General features: G+C 32.9%; 1 protein-coding gene across 1 annotated transcript in view; it reads left to right on the top strand.

Annotated features, from left to right (window-relative positions):
• Window positions 1-25,820, top strand: part of LRRIQ3 (leucine rich repeats and IQ motif containing 3) — a 186,014-nt gene that overhangs the window by 101,719 nt on the left and 58,475 nt on the right. Inside the window, exon 6 of the mRNA XM_047788644.1 lies at window positions 21,276-21,384. Within this exon, the coding sequence (XP_047644600.1) occupies window positions 21,276-21,384 (109 nt within the window). The remainder of the gene's footprint in view (window positions 1-21,275; window positions 21,385-25,820) is intronic.

Below are 25,820 nucleotides of genomic sequence, written 5' to 3' on the forward strand. Positions count from 1 at the left end.
TTCGCTTACTGGCTTTTGTCATCTACTCATTATTCTCTTTTTCAAATTAATATGATCTACTGTGGATGGATTCTCTGAAACAGTGGGTTTTGGAGGGAAGGCAAAATTCTTAATCTTGTCTTTGCCCATTCACATTTACACCTTAGGATGTAAATGTTTCCACTTTGAAGTCCCCTATTGACACTTCAATTTGAGAAACAGCTGTTGACATTTTTTTTAATCCATCCAAGGCTTCAATATTAGAATCTCATTAAACTCAAATTGCAGATTCTAGGTGAGAGTACCTGACTTTTCAAAGTTGTATTCTATTTCCATCTCTAATTTCATGCTGACTAACTATAGCCAGATTTATTTTTCTCATAATACTTAAAGCTACAACTAACATCTAACTCTTTTTTTTGGGGGGGGCCACTCTCGCGGCATAAGGAGGTTCCCAAGCTAGGGGTCGAATCGGAGCTGTAGCCCCCGGCCTACGCTAGAGCCATAGCAATGCGGGATCTGAGCGGTGTCTGCAACCTACACCACAACTCACGGCAACACTGGATCCTTAACCCACTAAGCAAGGCAGGGACCGAACCTGCAACCTCATGGTTCCCAGTCGGATTCGTTAACCACTGCGCCACGACGGGAACTCCCTAGCATCTAACTCTTAAATTCAGATTTTGTTATATAATTTCCTCTAACATCATAGCCTTAATCAGCATACAGCCTGCCTTTTTTCAAAGTTAGTGTGTCTTAAGCCATTATAACAGAGGTCACCAGCTTGTTAGCCTGTAATGTCTTGAATCCTTACCACCTGTCATCCAATATCCTATAGTAAGGTAGCACTATGTAGTATACCTTCTTTTATTAGTAGCATCCCCCTCTAGCTACCACATTTGGCGTCAGTTTTAATTAGATTCATCTCTGAGTACCAGAGATTCAAAATGATACTGACTTAAACATGGTAGTAGTTCTCTCATCTAAAATTTCAGAAGTAAACAATCTAAGATATGATGGCACAATTCCATGAAATATTTAGTGACTCAGACTCTTTTTATCTTATGCTTCTCTGTGCATGCCTCCAAAATGGCTGCCCTTATCTAGAATATGTACTTTTCAGCTATATAGGAAGAGAGAGTAAGGAGACTTGTAGAAATCTTTTAAGTAAGATTCCTAAATGATGCATTACTATCTATCTTTGGCCAGAACTTGGTCACACTATTAAATTCAGCTTCCAGAAAGACTAAAATATACCTCATCTTCCTAATCCAATCATCTGTCGGTGGACATTTAGGTTGTTTCCATGTCTTGGTTATTGTGAATAGTGCTGCCATGAACATGAGGGTGCATGTGTCTTTTTTAAGGAAAGTTTTATCTGGATATATGCCCAAGAGTGGGGTTGCTGGGTCATATGGTAGTTCTGTGTATGGTTTTCTAAGGTACATCCATACTGTTCTCCATAGTGGTTGTACCAGCTTACATTCCCATTGGTGGGAGTGGGATGGATTGGGAGCTTGAAGTTAATAGATGCAGACTATTGGCTTAGGAATGGATTTGCAATGAGATCCTGCTGTGCAGCACTGGGAACTATGTCTAGTCACTTATGGTGGAGCATGATAATGTGAGAAGAAGAATGTATACATGTATGTGTAACTGGGTCACCATGCTGTACAGTAGAAAAAAAAATAATGTATTGGGGAAATAAAAAAAGAGGAAGACTAAAATATGTAGCTTTTATGTTGTGCTGAAATGTGCCCAGACAAAAATCAAGAATTGTATTTAGTGAAAGTGAAGGAGAAACAGTATGGGGGAAGAAATAGCAATCTTTGTTACAGTACATGTATAGAATACAAATGGGAAAGAAGACAGAAAATAAATGAAAAATGAGGAAAAGAAGTATTTATAGAGATAAAATATTATGGTACAATATCATATAATAAAATTAATATTTAAATATCAGATGACATACAGTTTTCCATCTGAATTAATATATTCACCTGATACAGTTAAATAGAAGTTAAGTTGCACTGATGTCAAAAACTTTGTGACAGGAGGTTTGCTATTTATTATTAATGAATTTGCATTCTCTATGATACTTTTTTCTTCTATATATTTCATTTTTTGGTTTTCCGTGATTCTTTCTGAAATTTTTATTCAGCTATACTTCAAATTCACGAATTTTTTAACTGTGTCTAATCTGCCATTGGACCTTCCACTTCTGTTCCTAATTGATATGGATTTATTCTTCAGATTTATAAGGTTTTTTTTGGTTCTTTTCCAAATTTTCCTTTGTCCTTTTAATTTTTTTCTCTGTATAGATATATCAAACTCAACTTTTCCTTTTATTAACGTAGTAAACATAGTAACTCCATAGTCTATTATCAATTAATTTCAATAGCTTTGGTCTTTTGTTCTGCTCACTGTATTTGAAATGTTATTTGTTGGAATTTTGGACTATAAAATGAAGATACTTTCCTACAGATGGTATTATTATTTGCTGTTACCAAGTACCACCAATACTGGGCCACTGTAAAGGTCAAAACTTGAAACTTTATGGATTATCCAGGTTTCATTGTAATTTCTGTCTGTTCACTTATATTTCACCATGTACCCTTTGGGTTTTTAGTTGAATGTGGACAGCATTCTCTTATTGGGTGGGCATGGGTTTTGATATTTGATTCCTGACCTCCTGAGCCACCAAATCTGTACTTTAAAAGTTGTTTCTTCCTAATCTCCAAATACTCTCAGAACAAAAGCCGTTTTGAGTGCTGGGCTTACTTCTCTGAGATCTTGTCCTCACTTAAATTTTGACCTGGTAACTCCCACTTTCTTGATAAATCTCTCCCGTTTTTCAAAAATTTAAAAATTCTTTCATCTGGCATTTTTAAACTTTAGAATTGGCCCAGATTTTGAAAAGTTGAATCCTTAATGAACTAGAAATTTTAGTTACTTTCTCAGAACTCTTTCTATTTTATTAATTATTTTTGGTGCTTCATGTTTTTGACATTTCATTAGAATTCTGATAAGCACTACTGAAACTATTGTCAATTTCACAATATCTTTGTAAAATATCTTCTGAGGTATGATTTGTATAACACAAAATTTGTATAACACAAAATTATTAAGTATGCAATTCCTTGGTTTTTAGTCTATTCACAAACTTGTAACTCATTACTGCTCTCTAACTCCAGAACTTTTTTATAATCCTAAAAAGAAATCCTGTACCTATTAGCAGCACTCCCAGGAGGCTTTGGCAACCATTGATATGTCTTCTGTCTCTGTGAGTGTGCCTCTTCTGGGCATTTAATATAAATAGAATATGAAATATGTTGTCTTTTGTGTATGGCTTCTTTCACTTAGCATAGTATTTTTAGGAGTCATCTGTGTTGTAAAACATATAATTTTTTCTTTTTTTCTTGGATGTATTCACAGCATGCAGAAGTTACTGGGCCAAGGATCAAACCATGCCATAATAGCTACAACACTGGATCCTGAACCATTAAGCTACTAGGAAATTACCCTTTTTTCATTTTTACAACTGAATAATATTTTGTTATATGAATATACCACATTTTAAAATCCATTCATTAGTTGGGTTGCTTCTAATTTATGACTGTAATTAATAATTTGGCTATGAATATCCATATCCAAATATTTTTTGTAGATGTATATTTTAGTTTTCTTGTGTATATATCTAGTAGTGCAGCTACAGGATTATATGGTAATTCTGTGTTTAATTTCTTTTGGCTGTGCCCATGGCATGTGTTAGTTCCTCAGTCAGAGATTGAACCAGTGCCACAGCATTGACCTGACCAACAACAGCGGCAGCAGCTGGATTCTTAACCACTGAGCCACCAGGGAAGTCCCTATGTTTAACTTTTTGAGGAACTGCCAAAAATTTTTCCACAGTAGCTGCATAATTTTACATTTGCATCATCAACATATGAGAGTTCTAACTTCTCCAAATCTTAACCAATATTTATTATTTTCTGTATTTTGAATTATAGCCATCGTAATAAGTATGAAGTGGTACTTCATTGTGGTTTTGATTTGCTTTTTTCTATTGAGTAGTGATACTGAGAATCTTCATTTATATTTATCAGCCATTATATATCTTCTTCAGAGGACTATTAAGATCCTTTGCTCATTTTATATTAAGTTGTCTTTTTATTGTTAAATTATAAAAATCCTTTATATATATTTTAATACAAGTCTCTTATCATGCATATGATTTGAAAATATTTTCCCACTATGTGGATTGTCTTTTCACTTTCTTATTGATATCCTTTGAAGCATAAAATTTTTTATTTTGATGAAATACAATTTACATGGCTTTTTTGATACCTATTTTTCTTGTGATATCTCAGAAAGCATTTTCTAAATCAACATCTCAAAGATTTTTTGTAGATGTATATTCTTTACATTTTTTAAAGAGTTTATAAATTTAGTTACTAAATTTAGCATATGATTCATTTTCAGCTATTCAAAAGTGTAAGACAGAGGTTCAAAATCATTATTTTACATTAGACATCCAGTTATATAGCACTATTTTTGGAAGAAAAATAAATAAATAGAAGCTCCCTTATGGTGCAGCAGTTTAAGGACCTGGCATCACACAGCTGTGGTGCAGGTCACAACTACAGCATAGGTTCGAGCCCTAGCCTGGGAACTTCCACAGACCACAGGTGCAGCAACAAAAAAAAAAAAAAAAAAAGAAAGAAAGAAAAAGAAAAAAGAAAGAAAAAACCTTATCTTTTCATTATTGAACTATCTTGGTATCCTTGTCAGAACTTGGTTGACCATATGTGAAGATTTATTGATGGACTTTATTAAGATTTTATTCCATTGATCTGTATGTCTATTGTGTTTCAACATTCCAGAATTTTTTAATTTAAATAATATGCAACTGAAAAAGGGTCCCATATCTTAAGAATTTCTAATAGTACAGTTTAACTGTTGTCTTATGCTTAAGATTTAAATCCATCATCCTCAAATTTATATTTGATATCATTACATTCAAATTCAAAGATTAACCAACATGTAAACAATCTCCTCTCATGTGTGCAAATGATGTATTATTTACTTCTAAATTTTGAAAAGCTTACAATTTTAAAATTCATGGGTGGATAGAAAATTTGGTGTGAAGAGAAAATTTCTGAGAGGTGACAAGTAGAAAAAAATATTCAAAGCCCTTAGAGACAATTGATGATTTTTCTATCTGGAGAACACTCATTTATCCCACTGATAGACTACATGGTATATTGCAAATTTCATGGCCTTTATAACCACAAAATCAAATTTGCCTGCATACTTTAAAGGTAATAAATATATGTTGGCATAATTTTATACATGTAAATATGTATCTAGGTAGATATTTCTTATATGAGTGTTAAAACTTGGTTTTAAATTTCAAGTTCTTTGCTCTAATTTCCATGCTTTTTGCACCTCAGCATACTATGGGAAAATCAAGGAGTGAATTTTTTTGTTCTCCATGAATTTGTTGTTTAGATTAAGTAATAGAGTAATAACCAGTACATCTATATAAAGAAGATTGGCAAATATGTAGTGCAACATATTAAAAAATTGAATGTCAGTAAATAAAAGATCAAGAGTAAGGTTGGAAAAAAACATATATGAACAAAGTTGTGGATATGAAAATTAGCTTCACAAATGTGTGAATGGGAAGGAAACTGAATTGTGAAAACTGAATTTGGATAGGGCTGTTAATGGACATTTAAATTTTCAATCGAGTGCTTAAAATGATTATTTGGCAAGAAAAATCTCTATACATTTTACTACCATATGTCAGTTATATACCTATCAGACTACTTAGAGTTACATTTGTTAGTCAACTTTTGTGTTATAATTGGTGATCAAATGTTAGGATATTAATTATTAATTTAAAAGGCAAAGGAAAGAGTAAAGAGTGAAATTTTATAGCCATCAGCCTAAAGTTTTATACGTACTGAGATGTCTCAGACAGATGACAAGAGAATGTGGGAAGGTTTCCAGAGGATAGATGAAAGAGCAGGATAGAAGCTATAGATTTCAGTATTTATGGGCATTTTGTAATTTTGTATCATTTTACCTTTTTGATTTTTTTTGCTCATTATTCTATTATGCACAGTATACTTCATCTTGTTCTGTATTTTCACCTTTATCTTCAGTCTCATTAATTTTTACCTGTTCACTTCATGTTTTCCTTATGTAAATTAAGCATGATCTATTTTTTCACATCTGCCTAGTTCATGTTCCCAGTTTCTTCAGAATGGTTTCCAATGAGCTCAACTTTCTGATAACATTTAAATTTTGAAAATATGATGTAAATTATAAATTAAAACTTCTACATGCATTTTATCTTGGGATTCATGGGAAATGATATATTAATAAAAGCAAAATTGGTTAGGCTAAGAAAGAATTTGAACTTAGCCCTTGGAGGAGTACAGGAGACAACAGAATGGTTGTAGTGCTGGGAATTATCAAAGTAAGAGAGATCTGGTAAGTAGTTCATATCCAGTCATATAAGTTCTATTCATTGTCCACATGGCTAGTAACAAGTGACCAACTGATACAGAAAGTTTAGCAACATTGAAATTAGTCAAGTTGAGAAAGAAAGCGGGTATTTTTTTGTCCTATTGTTTATTTTTTAAAATTTTTGCTGCAGTTGATTTACAATGTTCTGTTGATTTTTTCTGAATATATAAATATATATATATATATATATATATATACACATTCTTTTTCTCACATTATCCTCCATCATGTTATATCACAAGTGATTGGATAGAGTTCCCTGTGCTATACAGCAGTGTCTCATTGCTTATCCACCCCAAATGGGATATTTTGCATCTACTAACCCCAAACACCCAGTCCATCCCATTCCTTCCCTCTCCCCCTTGGCAATCAGAAGTCTGTTCTCCACGTCCATGAGTTTGTTTCTTTTCTGTAGATAGGTTCATTTGTGCTATATATTAGATTCCAGATATAAGTGATATCCTGTGGTATTTTTCTGTCTCTTTCTGATTTATTTCGCTTAGTATGAGAGTCTCTAGTTCCATCCATGTTGCTGCAAATGACATTATTTTGTTTTTTTTTATGGCTGAGTAGTATTCCACTGTATATATGTACTAGATTTTAATCCATTTATCTGTTATGGACATTTGGATGTTTCCATGTCTTGGCTGTTGTGAATAGTGCAGTAATGAACACAGTGGTGCATGTATATTTTTCAAAGAAAACTTTGTCCAGATATGTGCCCAGGATTGGGATTGATGGATCGTATGGCAGTTTTATATTTAGTTTTCCGAGGTACCTCCATACTGTTTTCCATGGTGGTTGTAACAATTTACATTCCCACACCCTCTTCATCATTTGTTATTTGTAGAGTTATTAATGATAGCCATTCTAATAGGTGTGTGGTGGTACCTCATTAGAGTTTTGATTTTCATTTCTCTAATAATTTGTGATGTTGAGCATTTTTTTTAGTGTGCCTGTTGGCTCTCCATATGTCTTCTTTGGAGAAATGTCTGTTTATATCTTCTGCCCATTTTTTAATTGTTTTTTTTGTTTGTTTTTTTAATTTTATTATTATTATTATTATTATTTTTTGCTGTTGAGTTGTATGAGTTGTTTTTATATTTTGGAGATTAAGCCCTTATTGATTGCGTTGTTTGCAACTGTTTTCTCCCATTCCATGGGTTGTCTTTTTGTTTTTTTATGGTTTCCTTTGCTGTGAAGAAGCTTGTAAGTTTGATTAGGTCGCATTGGTTTATTTTTGCTTTTATTTCTGTTGCCTTGGGAGACTGACTTAAGAAAACATTTGTATGGTTGATGTCAGAGAATGTTTTGCCTATGTTCTCTTCCAGGAGTTTTATTGTTTCTTCTCTTAATGTTTAAGTCTTTAAGCCATTTTGAGTTATTTTTTGTGCATGGTGTGAGGGTGTATTATAGTTTCAATGATTTACATGCAGCTGCCCAGTTTTCCCAGCATCGCTTGCTGAAGAGACTGTCTTTTTGCCATTTTATATTCTTGCTTCCTTTGTCAAAGTTTAATTGACCATAGGTGCCTGGGTTTATTTCTGGTTTCTCTATTCAGTTCCATTGTTCTGAATGTCTGTTTTGATACCAGTACCACACCATCTTGATTACTATATCTTTGTAATATTGTCTGAAATCTGGGAGAGTTATGCCTCCTGCTTGTTTTTGTTTGTTGTTGTTGTTCCTCAGGATTGCGTTGGTAATTCCAGGTCTTTTGTGTTTCCATATAAGTTTTTGGATTGTTTGTTTTGATTCTGTGAAAAATGTCCTGGGTAATTTGATAGGGATTGAATTAAATCTGTAGATTTCTTTGTAGTATGGCCATTTTAACAATGCTAATTATTGCAATCCAGGAGCATGGAATATCTTTCCATTTCTTTTAATCCTCTTTATTTTCCTTGATTAATGCTTTATAGTTTTCAGCATATAAGTCTTTCACCTCCTTGGTCACATTTATTCCTAGGTATTTAATTTTGGGGATGCAAGTTTAAAAAGTAGTATATTTTTATATTTCTTTTCTAACATTTCATTGTTAATATACAGAAATGCAACTGATTTCTGAATGTTAAATCTTGTATCCTGCTACTTTGCTGAATTCGTTGATCAGTTCAAGTAGTTTTTCTGTGGAGTCCTTAGGGTTATCTATATATAGTATCATGTCATTTGCATAGAGTGACAATTTCACCTCTTTTCTTCCAATTTGGATACTTTTATTTCTTGTTGTTTGTCTGATTGATGTATCTAGGACTTCCAGTACTATGTTGAAGTGTTGAGAGTGGGCAACCTTGTCGTGTTCGAGATTTTAGTGGGAAGGCTTTCACCTTTTCTCTGTTGAGTGTTATATTGGCTGTGGGTTTGTCATAAATAGCTTTTACTATGTTAAAGTATGTTCCCTCTATACCACTTTGGTAAGAGTTTTTATAATGAATGGATGTTGTATTTTGTCAAATACTTTTTCTGCAACTATTGAGATGATCATGTGGTTGGTATTAATGAAGTCTATCATTGAGTATCAAAGCCTAGACACTGCTAAAGGACTGTCTTAAGAAAACTGCTATTAAGACTGGATCACTAGAATGGAGGTTTGAGAAATGGCCCAAGGCAGATGTTAAGTTAGAACTGGGAAACATTGCAAAGGCAGAATGGAGTGACGAAGGCTTAAGAATTCCATAAAGTATTAATTACATAATTATCTGTTAGGCTATAAGCATAGGTAAATTAATAGAGAACTCTTTACATATTAGTGTGGTGAGGCTTATTGCCTCCTATTTTAGGTCTAGAATTGGAAGGACAATGAAGTCTGTATGTTGGAGATTTAGTAGCTCCAAAGGAGGGGAAGGATGATTACAGAAAAAGAGCGTTATATCTTGCCAGTAGCTTTTCCTTCAGAGAACCACTGTTGCATATTGTGAGAGATACCACTATTATAATTAAGCCTGGTAGAATTGATTATATTTGATCTTGTCTACAGTGAATCTGTCAGCCAGTTATCGAGATCAAAGCCTCTCCCTTTTCATATCTAGGGCTAATATATAAAAGCATTGTGGTATCTTTCTCCTCCAGTTCACCTCCATTTCAGTACATTGGTTTTTCTATAGTTTTACCATCTCAAAGTAGGTACTAATATACCTTTGTTCATTCACCTTAAATTAAGTTCTTGGTGTCAGGACCAAAACCTCCTTCCTAGAATTTCATCTTTACTTCTTTTGTTTAAGAATGAGATTATTACCAGAATTGTATCTATATCTCTTTTCCTCTGCACTTCAGTTTGTAGCATTAAATAAAAGGATAAAGTCCCTGATGTAACCCAGGACAGAGAGTTCTTCTCTTTTAATATTAGGGGAAATTTGTTCTCTGATTTAATTGGTATATTGTTACTATTATTTTTCTCATGTATGCTTTTATTTAAATTTATTTACACCATACTTCCTTCAAAGGTGACTAATTTATGTGAATGTCTTTAGTCTGGAAACATAAGCCACTTTAAATTATGGCGGGTTGTAATTTATTTGTTTTTGCCACGCTTTACCTAGCACAGTGATATGTACATAGGAGGTACTCAACAAATATTTACTGACTTAACATACTATTTGTTGCATTTTTAAAAGCATAATCCAAACTATATTTGAGTTACAATTTATTTTTATTTATCTATCTATTTATTTATTTTTGTCTTTTTGTCTTTTTAGGGCTGCACCTGCGACATTTGGAGGTTCCCAGGCTAGAGGTCTAATTGGAGTTGTAGCTTCCGGCTTACATACACCACAGCCACAGCAATGCCAGATCTGAGCCACGTCTGTGACCTACACCATAGCTTACGGCAATACTAGATCCTTAACCCACTGAGCGAGTCTAGGGATCTAACCCACAATCTCATGGTTCCGAGTTGGATTTGTTTCCGCTGTGTTACGATGGGAACTCCAGTTTATAACTCATGGAGTCATTTTAGTATATTTTCTGAAAATATTAATCCACCATGCTAATATGAAAAGAGTGGCTAATAGAATTCTGCTTATCATTGAAATCTTTATATGTGGGCAGGAAGAACAAAGGTTATCATTGAAAAAAGGTAGATTAAAATAAGATGCAAGTCAAAAATGAAATATATAGTACAAAAGGATCTTACAAAGTTACAAATGATTTTAAAAAACACAGATTTTTTTGCCAGCCCTGTTACACTAGAATTTGAAACACCTTTCAAAGATAGAGAAGGAAAAGGAACTACCATACTGTGGTAATTATAATAAAACTCATTATTCTAGAAATGCTGATGATATAAACAACTAAGTTACATAGATAAATTAAGAAATACTAGATCCTTAATGTTTATTAAAGTAAGTGAAAATATTTTTCAGGATAGACTTAACTTTTCACTTACTTTAATAACACATTAAGGATCTAGTGTCAGAAATTCTGATATAATCTCGAAAATACTAGTTCAGAGACACCATTAGAGTTTTATATAATATCCACAGTTTTATGGTCTTTATGTGAGAAATAGTGTGTATTTTCAACTACTAAATATTTATAGGAAATGCATACACTCACTTCATAAGAAACATCTTAGTGGAGAGTAGAAGTGGAAGAAAATATTTTAAAATTATGCCTTTCCTTCTTAGTTTTAACTTTTGAGTTCAGGAAATACAAAAAATCTATCATTCATGTTTTTGAATTTATTGCTATCACATAGAGAATTCATGAGTAGAATTCATAAATACCCAAAAGCAAATCTGGAGCTCACTGTCCTCAAGGCAAAATATAATGTTTGCTGACTATCATTAACTAATGGTACACCTCAAGAGTTTAACAATATTTTTATCCATCTTTAAACTTTGTTACTGTATTTTTCTTCAGGGTAAAAAAAAATTATGGGTCAATTTTCACTGAAGTGGGCTGGATTTATATATTCACTTCTCATCAGTGTCAAAAGGAATTGTGCACATCATTCCCTGGACAACAGGATGAAAACCTTTCTCTGATTGGACACTAGGGATATCAGCTGTATACACAAGATAAGTGTAATATTGAAAAAAGAAATACACTTAATAATTCCTCCATGCCAGCATATTTTAAAAATTTGAAACTTGCATAAAAACGTTCATGAAATTATTTCTCATGCAAGAAAACTAATATTTCCATTTCATTTCCAGTGAAGTGTACCAGCATAAAAAAATTGCTTTGCAAAGACTTCTAATGAAAAACTTTTCAACTGTCCATCTTTTTTTATAATAAAAAGATAACAAAATTAATAAAATTACCATTATTTACCACTTACTGAGAGTTTTTATTTGTTCAAGGTTAGAGAGAGTGGCTATTTCAGTGTATTTTAATATTGGTCTGAGCCTTGAATGACAATGATTTGTGTATTATGCTCATCTAGAAATTGACAGGACTGAACTTTCTCAAAACATATTTAGGCACCCTGACTTGGAAAGTATTTATTATTGAATCATATTGCTGCTTTCTGGTTTATTTAAGATATTTTTAGAGATATTCCAATCTAAGCATGGTTTTTTTGCTGTTGATATCCACCTAGAAAGCCTACAGAGACCCATTGTAAATTACAGGCATGTGTTTATATTAAAGTCTTGGTTTAATAAATACAGGAATTCTGACAATATATACTGTATTGGCTTAAAAACTGAAAATAAGAGAGTTCCTGTTGTGGCTCAGCAGAAACAAATCTGACGAGTATCCATGAGGATGCAGGTTCTATCCCTGGCCTTGCTCAGTGGGTTAAGGATCCAGCATTGCCGTGAGCTGTGGTGTAGGTTGCAGACATGGCTTGGATCTCATGTTGCTGTGGCTATGGCTTAGGCTGGCAGCTACAGTTCTGATTGGACCCTTAGCCTAGGAACCTCCATGTGCTGCAGGTGTGACCCTCAAAAAAGCCAAAAAAAAAAAAAAACACTGAAAACAAGCCTGTTTGTATTTTAACATTTTGGTAACTATAGATTTGAGTCATTTTATCTAGCCGCAGGAATGCTGGACTTCATGAAAACACTAAGCATTTGGACCATGGCTCAAATATTCCCAATAAAAACAGTAGGGCTGAGCCATGCTGAATACATTGTGATGTCTGATAGACTGAGATTTGTACTGAGACTATAGAACCTGCAGGCTGGCAACACAGGGTCATTGAAAGCACTTTCCTGAGCCTCTCTGTTTATCTGTCTCCTGGGTGTGTGTGTGTATATACTATTAAACACACATATGCATATATATTATATAATCTACCTATTATATAATCCACTTTTTGCTCAAAAGAGTCCCTGTATTTCCTGGGGTATATGTATCATTCAGAGAGAAGAAACATAGTTTTACTTCATTTGGAGTAGTTGTTTTGGTTCTTAGTATTGTAATAAGAGTTTGTATGAAGCAACATTGACAAATATTCTGAACTCCCAAAATGAGTATATTACTCCCAATTGCAAAAGGCTAACAATTTTAGAAATTATCCAAGTAATTTAATATTTTATCTAGTTAGGATTTATAAAGCTTAATTAAATTGACTATAATATACATTAGAAACATGATTATATATATGGCTATTATGTTAATTTATTGAGATGCTTTCTTTATGATAAATATAAACACCTCCTTGGATTCTTTTTTTTTTTTTGTCTTTTTAGGGCTGCACCTGTGGCATATGGAATTCCAAGGCTAGAGGTCTAGTCAGAGCTATAGCTGCCAGCCTATGCCACAGCCACAGCAACGCCAGATGTTAGCCACATCTGTGACCTATACTGTAGCTCACGGCACTGCCAGATCCTTAACCCACTGAGCAGGGCCAGGGATCAAATCCACATCCTCATGGTTACTAGTCAGTTTCCTACTACTGAGCCACAATGGAACTCTCCTCCTTGGGTTCTTAGCCTATTTAAAACTTATAAACTCTCTAAAATGCTAGATTTGCTTAAGATGTATAGGGTAGAGAACAACTTAAATATCATAAAAGTTGGCAGTCTCTCTATCTTTGCTCTTTTCTCCTCTTTTCAGAATTATAGACATTGTTCAAATATACCTAGAAATACAGACCCTTGTGCTATATATTTTACTGCTAAGGAAAAATAATTTTCTTCCTAGAAAATTCTGTTTCATTGCCCATCATTAAATTTTACACCAACATGTGAATGCTCTCATTTGGGGATTACTTTGAGTTAATTTATATTACTAATACATACCATGTCTCTTTCATTTCAAAATAATTAATTTACAAATTATTTATTTACTAAATGATTAAGTATTATTTTAACCAAATAAGCTAATACATGAGGTTTAATAAAATGCCATGGATATAGTTGGCACTCAATGCATATTTGCCAAAAAAAACTAATCAAATGTCACAATTTTTGTTGTTATTTGTGACTTGATACTGCAACAGAGATTGAAGAATCCAGTCAAAGTGGTGCAGGGATATTGAGATAAGTAAACCATGGACCCAGTTCTCAGAATAATTTCTTCTAGGGGTGAAAACTGTACTAACTATGATATAAGGTAGAATGCAAAAAGTGCTTGAAAGTTAGAATCAAAATGTTATTGATTGTGTAGAGTTATACTCTTTTTAAAGTATGATCTTTTGGTAAACTAGATACAGAATTATTCTCAATTATTACTATATGATATATTGGCTGTTAGACAATGTAAAATATATTAGCAAAGGTAGGATTATGAATAGAATTGCATTGTCATGTAAATAACTGTCAAATACATTTCTGGAGAGATTTTGAAAGAAGCATAAACCTGTATACTCTGAAATTTCCTCGTGCCCTTAACTTACTCTACCTAGCATCAATTATTATTATTCACAAACTACCATTTTGTTTGCTTAACTTGAAATTAAAACTTACTCTAAAATCTCAACATTTCCAGCATCTCTTTTTACTAGGTTTGACAACTGCTACTACCAAGCAGTTGCTACATTACCAGTGTCGTATAACAGACAAAGAGTGAACCTCAGTAATTTAATCATTGGCACCTCTAATCTTGGTGAGAATGGACCTTAGACCTTAATCATTCTTAAACTGAGGGAGCATATCCTTCTATGATGCTTTTTGCTCCTGTATTCTTTTACTGGATAATTGCAGCAAAATATAATTTCATCCATCCTTATTTCTCCTGGCTACTTTTTGTATAGAAGAGAATTGTCACATTTCTAGATCTACTAGGTTTCTCCTGCATTTGTTTATCCAGGTCATTTTTTGTGAATTCTCTTCCCCATATATAAAGAATATTATCACTTTACTTCTAGCCATCTTTGTTAAGATAAAGATTGTGATCAAATACAAGGTGGTAGCAATTTTTCAAATATCAGTTAAACCTTCTAGTTGCTTTTAAAAGGGGGGATATCTTTAAAAGTAACTTTTCTCATAAAATTTTAACTTAAATCATGCCACTTCTTCTATGTTTTTTCCTGTTAACCAGCACTCATTATTGAAAGTAGAGATCGAGTGGGATTTGCCATACATGCATCACTATCCATTAGCTTCCCCTGTGTTGAAGGTGTTGCTTGTTAAGTTAATGAGAGGCTATGTAGCCAAACACTAGCGCTAACAGTTTTCATTCAGACAAAAAGAACTTTTTTTTTTTTTTTTAGCTTGGGTTTCAGAGAATTCCTAGAGTTATCTATTTGAGTATTATAAGGAAAACCTAAGATCTGGATTAGCACTTTCATTTATTTTTGTCTTTTTGCCTTTTCTAGGGCCGCTCCCGCGGCATATGTAGGTTCCCAGTCTAGGGGTTTAATCAGAGCTGTGGGTGCTGGCGTTCTCCAGGGCCACCGCAACGCTGGATCTGAGCCGCTTCTGCGGCCTGACCTACATCACAGCTGAGGGCAACACCGGATTCTTAATCCACTTAACCAGGCCAGGGATTGAACCCGCAACCTCGTGGTTCCTGGTCAGATTCGTTAACCACTGCGCCATGACGGGAACTCCGTGGATTAGCACTTTTAAAGATGATATCTTGGCTGGGAAGAGGAAGAGGAACAACAACAGCAAGTGGGCTAGGATACCAAGGGACAGGTGTTTTGGCTGTGATTTTAAAGAGGTTTTTGGAATCATCTTTGAAGTGGAGACTACTTATGAGCAGTATATAATAAAGACAAATCAAATGCTTGTTCATATATGGGATGGTATAGATAGTAAAGGGATAAACAGACCTGCTTTAATCAAAGGCTTATGATTTCCTTTAAAATCAAAGGACTCTTATTTGCATAATATGTAATATGAAAATAAAACCATCAGTCGTCAGAACATTAACTAGGCTAAGTTGAAAACAAACCACTAAGGGTTGAAAATGAATCTTGATTTTCAGAGGCAAAGTTTAGAATAAAATATTTACCTTTGGTCTGGAAAGAAGATAGAGGAAAATGTTACCACTCTCACCACTTACCAATATTTTAATGATAAATTACCATCTCTTGGGGGAAATAAATATCTAGTACAGTCACCCATCTGATATTTTACAACCAGGTACTTATGTAGTTAGTCAATTACAGGGAGCTCCACTACTCCTCAGTTAATCTATTCTAATTTTCGGTAATTCTCTGAGAATTTTTTTCTCAGTATGATTGGGTGTCTCTCCCTACATTTATACCTCTTATATATGATTTTTTGTTAGCTTCTCTACATACTGTCAAAGAAGAGCTCTTTCAATGCCATATTGGTTTTCTGGCTTATTATGATGTAGAATCAACAGAATAGGTAGATTAGAGAGATGAGCCTGAGTAAATACATAATTATTCCTACGAGATGTTTATGTTTATGTATTTGTGTGCATATATTAAGAAATAGTGAAGTAAAAGAGAAAATTTAGAGAACCTAATTGATGAACATTAGAAAGAGCTTAGAAGAAGGGCATTGGGAGAGTTATAAATGGTTGCTCAGTGAAATGCTTTGGAGTAATCAGAGTATGAAGTATTTCAGGAAAGTAAGAAGGGAATGTTGAAAAGTGTTACTTTGGGGTACCTTTAAAAAGACAATATGAAAAAAATACAAGCTGAGAATTTATTTTAAAATTATATCTGATGGTTAGACTCTCTCCAAAAAAATGGAGTTTGTTTTATATTGTTTAAGTCAAGATTTCTAAACCTCTACTTATTCCTTCTACCACTGCCTTTTGGTACTATTCATTCAACATTGTTAACAAAAAATTATTGAGTGTCTTCTGAGTGCCAGGGGCCATTCTTGGCTTTGAGTAATCATCTGAAACAATATAAACAAAGTTCTTGCCCTTTGGACTAGATTCCAAGAAAAACAACAATAATATATAACCATAATAAGCAAATAAAACTGAGATAAATGTTATGAATTAAATAAATCAAGAACTGAAAGAGAATAATAGGACACCAGCTTCTCATAGGATTGTCACAAAATGTCTTTTCTGAGGAGATAATATTTAAAATTAAGACCTAAAGGATAGGAATCTTGCCATGCAAAGTATAGGAAAGAGTGTTCTAGGCAGAGGGAAGAGTTTACACAATGATCTGAGGCCCACAATAGCTTGTTTTATTTGAGTTAGGTTCAAGGGACTGAATGAAATTCAGTGTGGCAAGAGTATAATGAACAAAGTAGCATGAGATGATTTTGATTGTGTAGTCATGGGCCAGATTTTGCTGTGTTTTTATAGCTCATAGTAAGGACTGAGTACCTTGGACAGCCATCAGTAGATTTTAAAGCTAAAGAGAAACATGATCAAATTTACCTTATGAAAAATGTAAATATATATTGTCAGAGCCAAGGTGAAGGTAGAGACCAACAGGCAGCTATTTGCGTTTGGAAGGGATGATTATAGCTTACAGTAGAGAAGTAGAGTGAAAACGGGGAGAAGTGAACAATTTTGAAATACATTTAAGAGGTAGATTTGCCAAGATTTGCTGATGACTTAGATAAAGAATCAGAATAAGGATAAAATAGAGTTCAAATTCTAAGCTTTTAAGGTTTGAATAAGAGAATGGCATCATTTTACAAGATGAGGAAGATGGCAATTAGAGGATGTGAGAAGCCTGGATCTCTTTGTTATCTCTTCTCTACACTAGAATTGTACATGGCTTATTTATGTACAGCTTACTTTAAAAATAATTCAGTAGTAGGCTCCTTTTTTTTTTCATGTTCCAGGTTATCTGTAATTATCTGAAAAATATGTTGCCCTGATCAGACATAGCTTCAGCTATGTTTCTGATCAGAAATGAATATGGTAAGACTGTCATAGGAAGTGTCAGGTAACTTATTTCTAAATGGAATGCTTAATACAACATAAAGTCATCACAAAATCAACTTTTAATTCATTTATTCTTAAAAATATTTTTATTACCCATGTTTTAAAATCACATTATCACAGCAATAAAAAGTATTTTACCCAATTGAAGTGTTTATTCCTATTAAAATTCATCTATTTAATTTAACCTATTGCTCCAGCCTATTGATAATCTTTTCAATTTCTGTCTGGTGCTAACTGATTTTCTTCTTTTACTGTCTCATTTGGAAACTTGATAAGCATTTTCTTTATGTTTTTATTCATATCATTCAAATCAGTATTAATCAGGACAGGGCTATGAACAGGTCCACATATCATGACATTAGAGATCTCCCTTCAGCTTGGCATCATTTTATTAATTCTTACTCTTTCCCATGTGATGGTTCAGCATCTCTGATCTCCACCTAGTCATTGTCTTTCCACAAGCAATGATAGTGTTTAGCAATTATGTTGCTAAAAATGCAAGTTTTTCATATCAATGATATTTTAAACTGAATCAATTCTGACCTTGTTAAAAATTATATCTGATATAATTAGTTTGTTGTCAGTATATGCTGCTCATTGGTGATTATTTCTTTTCTAAATGCTACCAAAATTTCCTAAAATGTTTTACCTAAATTACTGAAGACCACTGTTAGGTTTAAGGAATATCCTTTCTGTCATTGAAAAAAAAAGATATTTATTAGATTATCCTCAGTGTTCTCATAACTTTTTTCCTTGTGATTTTGAAGATCAATAAGTGGGCACAACCTTTATTTTTTTAATTGCAGTGCATGTAACAAGAAGCCCATTTTCTTTACTTTGGCGGATTGTATAAACCTCAGTGCATTTAGGCCTTTATACTCTCTACTCATTTTTTAATAGCTTGTTTCACTGTCACATATGCACCCCTTGTCATGGGTTCTTCTTTTAAAAGCTAAGGAAGAGAAAATTATTTTAAATGATGACAAACAATGATATGTGGATAATATATGAAAAAGGATAAGTGGGAGAACTAGAGAAAATATATTTCTAAAAGGAACTAACTAGCTATTGACTTGATTGGGAATTTTTAAATTTTATAATTCAGAAATTAACTTTATTTATGATAGTATTTGAATACTGAGATTTGATAGATAGTACATACCTTTTAAAATTTTTCTTTATTCTTTCTGGGAGAGTAAAGGAATAAGTGTTAGTAGAAACCAGATTGTTGAACATATCCTTTCATTACACTTTCACTATTTTCTCATGAGGAAAATATAAGTACAAGGTCTAGAAGAAAGAAAGGGTCCATTTCTATGACCGAAGTAAAATTTGAGGTGATTTTTAACATAATGGATTGCATTGTTACAAGGGAGAGACAGAGAGAAGTTAGCCAAAATAGAGCAAAATTCATAAAATAAGAAAATATAAGAACCATGATACAGCCTGAAGTTTGATAAAAGCATTTGTTTGAAAAGCATTTAGAATTAATTGTTACAGATTTGATTGCAAAACAGTGGTCTACACTTTTTGTCATACTTTGTTCAATAAAAAGAATTGAACCCAAGTGAATATAGAAACATTGCTTAAAATACTGTCATAATTTGACAATGTGTTGATATTATATATTATTCTAATTATCCTTGAAAACTTTAAGAAAAATTTCTAAATATAGAAAGAATATATGAACTCAAAAGTAGCTATTTGTCTTTCTAGCAAAAAGTAGTATTTTTGTCATGTAAAAACTGAAAGTAGTGTTAAGAGTTATTAGTGAAAATTTTTTTAGTGAAGAATAAAAACTGAGATTCTTTTGAGGACCAGATAATACCTAGTACCTGTTATGACCGTTAAAAAATCCTTGTGAAATTCTCTTGTGGCTCAGTAGGTTACGGATCTGGCATTGTCACTGCTGTGGCACAGTTTCGATACCTAGCCCAGGAACTTCCACATGTTGCAGGCATGACCAAAAATAAAAATCCTTGCACAATGAGTCATTACATGGAGACCACTGTTTTCAAAAATAGAGGACACTGCATAAAAAATTTAAAAGATAAAAAACTCAAGGATATTTAATTAAATATATTCATATTGTATGGTGGAGGAATTTGGGCATAAAACTGTAAGTACAGGGGACCAGGATGCTATTCATCAGAACTAGAAATAAGTGCTAATAGGTTTAGAGGAAAGATAGGACTTCAGTTCTTTTGAGTATATTGTGTCTGTGAGATTTTCCAGGGCAACAGAGCACAGCTGATGGTTGTTAGGAATGTTGCATAAATTAATATCTGTAAAGAACTTAAAATAGTGGTAAATGATAAGCATTATACAAGCGTTCCATAAACAAATAATGCAAAACCAAATATCTCGGAAAAGAGATCTATCTGAAGATACACATTTGTGAACCTACAGAATTTAGACCAGGGGTTCTGATCAAGGAAATCATAATTCCTGGAAAGGTTTTTCAAAATGCAAACATATATCCCTTCCTAAGATTCTAGTTGTTTTCCTGTGGCAGTCTGTTTTAGGTATTTGCCTAAAAGTATCTCTCCTTTTCTTCTTTCTTGGTAACAGACCTGCTGTTTTACTCCAGGAAGTAAAGTACCTACCTAGAAAAAGGCTGCTTGTCTTACCCTCTTCACTGTAGCTGTGGGAGGCCAATGAGATATAAACAGACATTATTGGAAGGATCTCTGGGAAAGTTCTTCAAGATACATGGCCTGTGCCCTTCTGTCATTTTATTATTTCCACCATCTTGCTGACTGAAATATAGACACGGCGTTTGGGGCTCTAGCAGCTAGTTCTCTTGACTTACGAGTAAATCTTGAGGCTAGAAGCCATGTAGATGATACAGTAAGATAGAGATGATAAGTTTTGAAAGAGCCTAAGGTTCCTGATGGCTTGGTGGCTCCTCTGTACCAGTCCTGGATGGAGTGTGAAGAGAAAGACAACAGTATTAATTATTAAAACGTCCCCATCCAGTTTACAGACATTGTATAGTCTACATCTGATAGTGCCCTTGCTCTCCAGAGCTCCTTTTCAGTATTCTACTTATTATTCCTTTCACACATATCTGATCAATTCGTACTTTTAAGACTTTGGTAATTCTGGCCCCATTTCTTTCTTCCTATTTTAGCCTTTTAGTGTTCTGTCAAATAAATTTTTCCCTCCTTTCTTACTCTGAATTTTCCTTCAGGCTTTCTGGGCAACAGTGTCTTTCTTCTCTCTGTTTATTTCTTATTTCTCCTCCCCTCTGATTCCTTTGTCATGGCACCCTCCTAACAGGCCCTCCTGTTCCTCAACCTCTCAGAGCATGGTCCAAGGTATACCATTAACTCTTAATAGAAAGACAGTTTATCAGAATCATGCATAATGGAACTCTTTTCATCTTAACTCTATCTCACATGTTTTTGCTGTTGTTTTGTTAAATAAAAATCAATCAAGGTAATGTATTATAATGTGAGGGTTCTCTGGGAACTCTAATAAAACATATATGAGATATTATCATTGTTATCATTAATTTTATTTTGTTTCCACAGAATATACATTCTCCTTTTGATTTAAAATATTCTAGTGAAAGGAAAAAACATGTTTCTTCTATTTTATATGAATTAAAAACAAGAAAACCAAGACATCTCATTCAAAAAGGTTAGTTATATGAATTTTAAAATTACATTTACATTTAATGAACATATTTTGATGAAGAGCAATTAAATTAATTAGACATTGGGGATGTTCATTTTTAACTCCATGAAATATATGTTGATACTTCTAGATAAAATATTCATATATCATTCAATATTTTATAAATATGTATATTCAAAACTTGTTTCATGGATATCAAGGTCCTGATTTTGGGTAGAAGTTGGGAATTAGGAGAAATAGTTATTAGCAAGAACCATATTGAATTGATAATTTAGTTACTTTATGGCTATATCAGCATGGTACCTTCTTTGGGAAGTCTATCAACTATTAGATTAATTAATATAAATTATTTCAATTAAATATGAAATATTCCAGCTTTGAACATCATTATTTTTGGTTGTAAAAAATACATTTTATCTCACTGTTAATAAAATTTGGTTATTATTATTATTATAAAATTTTGGTTTTGTTTTTACAGAATTTATTCTGATAAAATATGTTATAATTGATGATATTCTTTTCTTTACCTCTGACTTTCACACAAGAGTCATAAAACAACTTTCATAAAATAATTTGGTGGTCATACAACTTTTCTTAAGGTTTCTTTTAAGCCTTTTAAAAATTATTTGATAAGAACACTTAACAGGATGCCTACCCTCTTAACAGATTTTTAAATGCATGCTACAGTATTGTTAGCTTTAGGCACAGTGTTATACAGCAGAGATCTAGGATTTTTACATCTTGTATGACTGAAACTTTATCATTTTTAAACAGCAATTCCCCATTGTTCCCTCCTTATATTATTTTAATTCTTAAATATTCAAATATATTTTGCCTTTAAAAAACTCGTGGTGTTGTCTATATCCTTTTTGTTTTTTTTCTTATTTGAATGTTAACTGGTTGAACTCTATCTGATCCTCATTTGTCAGAGGTTTTGTTATTCATCACTTCTCTGTTAGGTTTGTCTATTTCACATATTTCCTAATGCTCTCCATCTTTTATTTGAAAGTAATTTTATTTTTATTGAATTATTTAACTCCTAGGTTTATAAACCAAAATAAATTGAAGTAGGTAAGGATGCTCCATACCTCCCCACTTGCTGTTCTTGCTACCCTAAGGCAATAATCATTTAATAATTTTAATGGCTCTGCTGTTATTTACTTATATATTTCCAAGTAGTATGCTTATTCTGCTAAAATTCTTTTTCAATTTTAGATGTTATATACAATTTCTACTATGAAAGGTAGAGGCTTAATTACCTTACAAATCCTCACTGATATACACACTTAACATTATCTCCTCCTTAGTTCTCCCAATAGAATCATAGTATGACTATTTGAGCATTAATTAATATTTAATATTTTAATTATTATGGCTGTGTAAATTCTACTCACAGCTGAATCCCACAATAAATTAAAGTATGTTTTCTTAATTATGCTACTTTTTAAAACTTCTGGAATGCTCATAACATTCAAACCTCCACTATCACCAAGCATATATATATATATTCAAGATACTTCTGCTTGAGCCCTTAGGTTGCTGATTTAATCAGGACTGCTTGCTTTCTAAACCTGCCTTTAAGCAACTGTCATCCTCATACATCTCTTCAACAGTGGTCTCGAGAATTCATTTATCTCTTTGCTGTATTGTGACCCTTGTTTCCAGGATTCTATATCGTGTTCTTTCTTTGTTTATTCTCTTATTTTAATCCAGTGCTTTCTCCATTAGTTCACTGAGAAATTATATATAGGAGGTAAATTTTTTAAAACAGTGGAAGCCTAAACATATCTTTATGCTGCACTCATGTTTGACTGATGATTGGACTGTGTAGAACTTTCAGAATTTCCTCCGAATTGCTTTATTGTCTTTAGCTTCCACTGTTACGTTTGAAAAGCCCATTGCCATTTAGTACTCAATCTGATGCATATGAACCTGTTTGTTGTTTTCTTCTTCTAACTAGAAAATTTTAGCATTTTATATTTATACTAGGTTTTATGCAATATCGCAGTGACTTGTCCCAGACATGTGTTTGCTTGCATAGACTTTCTTTTGATTCAATTTATTGTGGCTTTTCCATTTGAAAATTTATGTCCCTCAGTTATCGATATTTCTCAGATTAATTTTATGGTAAAATTATATATAAAATTATATATATATACTGCTATCATATATATATGTATGTGTATATATATATATATATACTGCTTGCTTTCTAAACCAGCTTTTATATCTATCTATATAAATATAATATACATATAATTAAAACTTACTGTCTTCACCATTTTAACTGCACAAGCATATTATCATTGTGTTTTTAATATGTTGTGTGACCATCATGACCGTCCATCTGCCAAATCTTTTCATCTCTTTCGACTGAAACTCTATGCATTAAACACAAACTCCCAATTTTCCCCTCCCCACCTCCTAGAAATCACTATTCTATTTCCATATCTATATTTGATTACTACGAGTATCTGCTTAAGGGGATCACACAATCATGCCCTTTTGTGACTGGCTTTAGTTAGCATATGTCTTTAAAGTTCACCCATTTTGTAATATCTAAGAATTTTTTTCCTTTTAAGGTTGAATAATATTTCATTATATGTAGATACCACATTTTTATCCATTTGTTTCTTGATTGACACTGGTTTGCTTCTACATCTTAGCTATTGAAAATAATGCTGCTATGAACATGTGTGTACAGATGTGTCTTTGAGACCCTGATTTCAATTTTTGGGGGGTGTACCCAGTGGTATAATTGCTGGATCATCTGATAATTTTATTTTTATTTTTTTGAGGAACTGCTATAATTTTTTCCATAGTGTCTATACCACTCTACATTCCCCATAATAGTGCACAAGGATTCCAATTTCTCCACATCCTGGCTAACACTTGTTATTTTCTTTGGCTGTTGTTGTGGTTATTATTATTGTTTATGGTAGCCATCCTAGTGGTTGTGAGGTCATATCTTACTGTGGTTTTAATTTACATTTCCCTAATCATTAGTGATATTGAGTATATTTTATTGTGTTTATTTACTATTTATATATCATCTTTGGAGAAATATGTATTCACATTCTTTTCCCATTTCCTAATTGGATCATTTGATATTTGTTGTTGAGTTGTATGATTTCTTATATATTCTGGATATCAATCCCTTATTAGATATATGACTTGAAAGTATTTTCTCTTATTCTGTGGGTTGCCTTTTTACATTTTCCTTTGATATATAAGTTTTAAATTTTGACGAAGTCCAGGTTATTTGTTTTTTGTAGTGTGTTGTATGTGCTTTTGGTGTTATAACCAAAATATCATTGTTAAATCTCATGTCATGAAGCTTTGCACTGTGTTTTCTTCTAAGAGTTTTATTGTTTTTGTTATTATATGTAGATTGTTAATCTATTTAGGGTTAATTTTTGTATGTGGTGCAAAAAAAGGGTCTAACTTCACTTTTTTGAATATGGAATCCTTTGGTTGAACATCATTTGTTGAAAAGATCGTTCTTTCCTCATTGAATGATCTTGACATACATGTTGAAATGCATTTGACCATATATGCAGGAGTTTATATGTGGGTCTTATTCTATTCCATTGATCTGTATGTCTGTCTTTATATTAGAATCACAGTGTTTTTTTTTTTCTTTTTCTTATTTATTTATTTGTTTCCACTGCACAGCAAGGGTACCAAGTTACACATACATGTATACATACATTTTCCTTCCATTGTTGTGTTGCGATGTAAGTATCTAGACATAGTTCTCAAAGCTACACAGCAGGATCTCATTGTAAATCCATTCCAAGATCAATAGTTTGCATTTGTTAACCCCAAGCTCCCAATCCCACCCACTCCCTCCCTCTTTCCCCTGGGCAGCTGCAAGTCTGTTCTCCAAGTCTATGATTTTCTTTTCTGTGGAAACATTCATTTGTGCTGTATATTAGATTCCAGTTATAAGTGATATCATATGTTATTTGTCTTTATTTTTCTGACATTTCATTCAGTATGAGAGTTTCTACTTCCATCCATGTTGCTGCAAATGGCAATATGTTGTTCTTTTTTATGGCTGAGTAGTATTCCATTATGTATATACACCACATCTTTCTTTCTTTTCCTTTTTTTTTATTTTCCCACTGTACAGCAAGGGGATCAAGTTGCTCTTACATGTATACATTACAATTACATTTTTCCCCCACCCTTTGTTCTGTTGCAACGAGTATCTAGACAAAGTTATCAATGCTATTCAGCAGGATCTCCTTGTATATCTATTCTAAGTTGTGTCTGATAAGTCCAAGCTCCTGATCCCTCCCACTCCCTCCCCCTCCCATCAGGCAGCCACAAGTCTCTTCTCCAAGTCCATGATTTTCTTTTCTGAGGAGATGTTCATTTGTGCTGGATATTAGATTCCAGTTACAAGTGATATCATATGATATTTGTCTTTGTCT

This window comes from Phacochoerus africanus, chromosome 8 (genome assembly GCF_016906955.1).
Source record: "Phacochoerus africanus isolate WHEZ1 chromosome 8, ROS_Pafr_v1, whole genome shotgun sequence".
NCBI classification, from domain to species: Eukaryota; Metazoa; Chordata; class Mammalia; order Artiodactyla; family Suidae; genus Phacochoerus; species Phacochoerus africanus.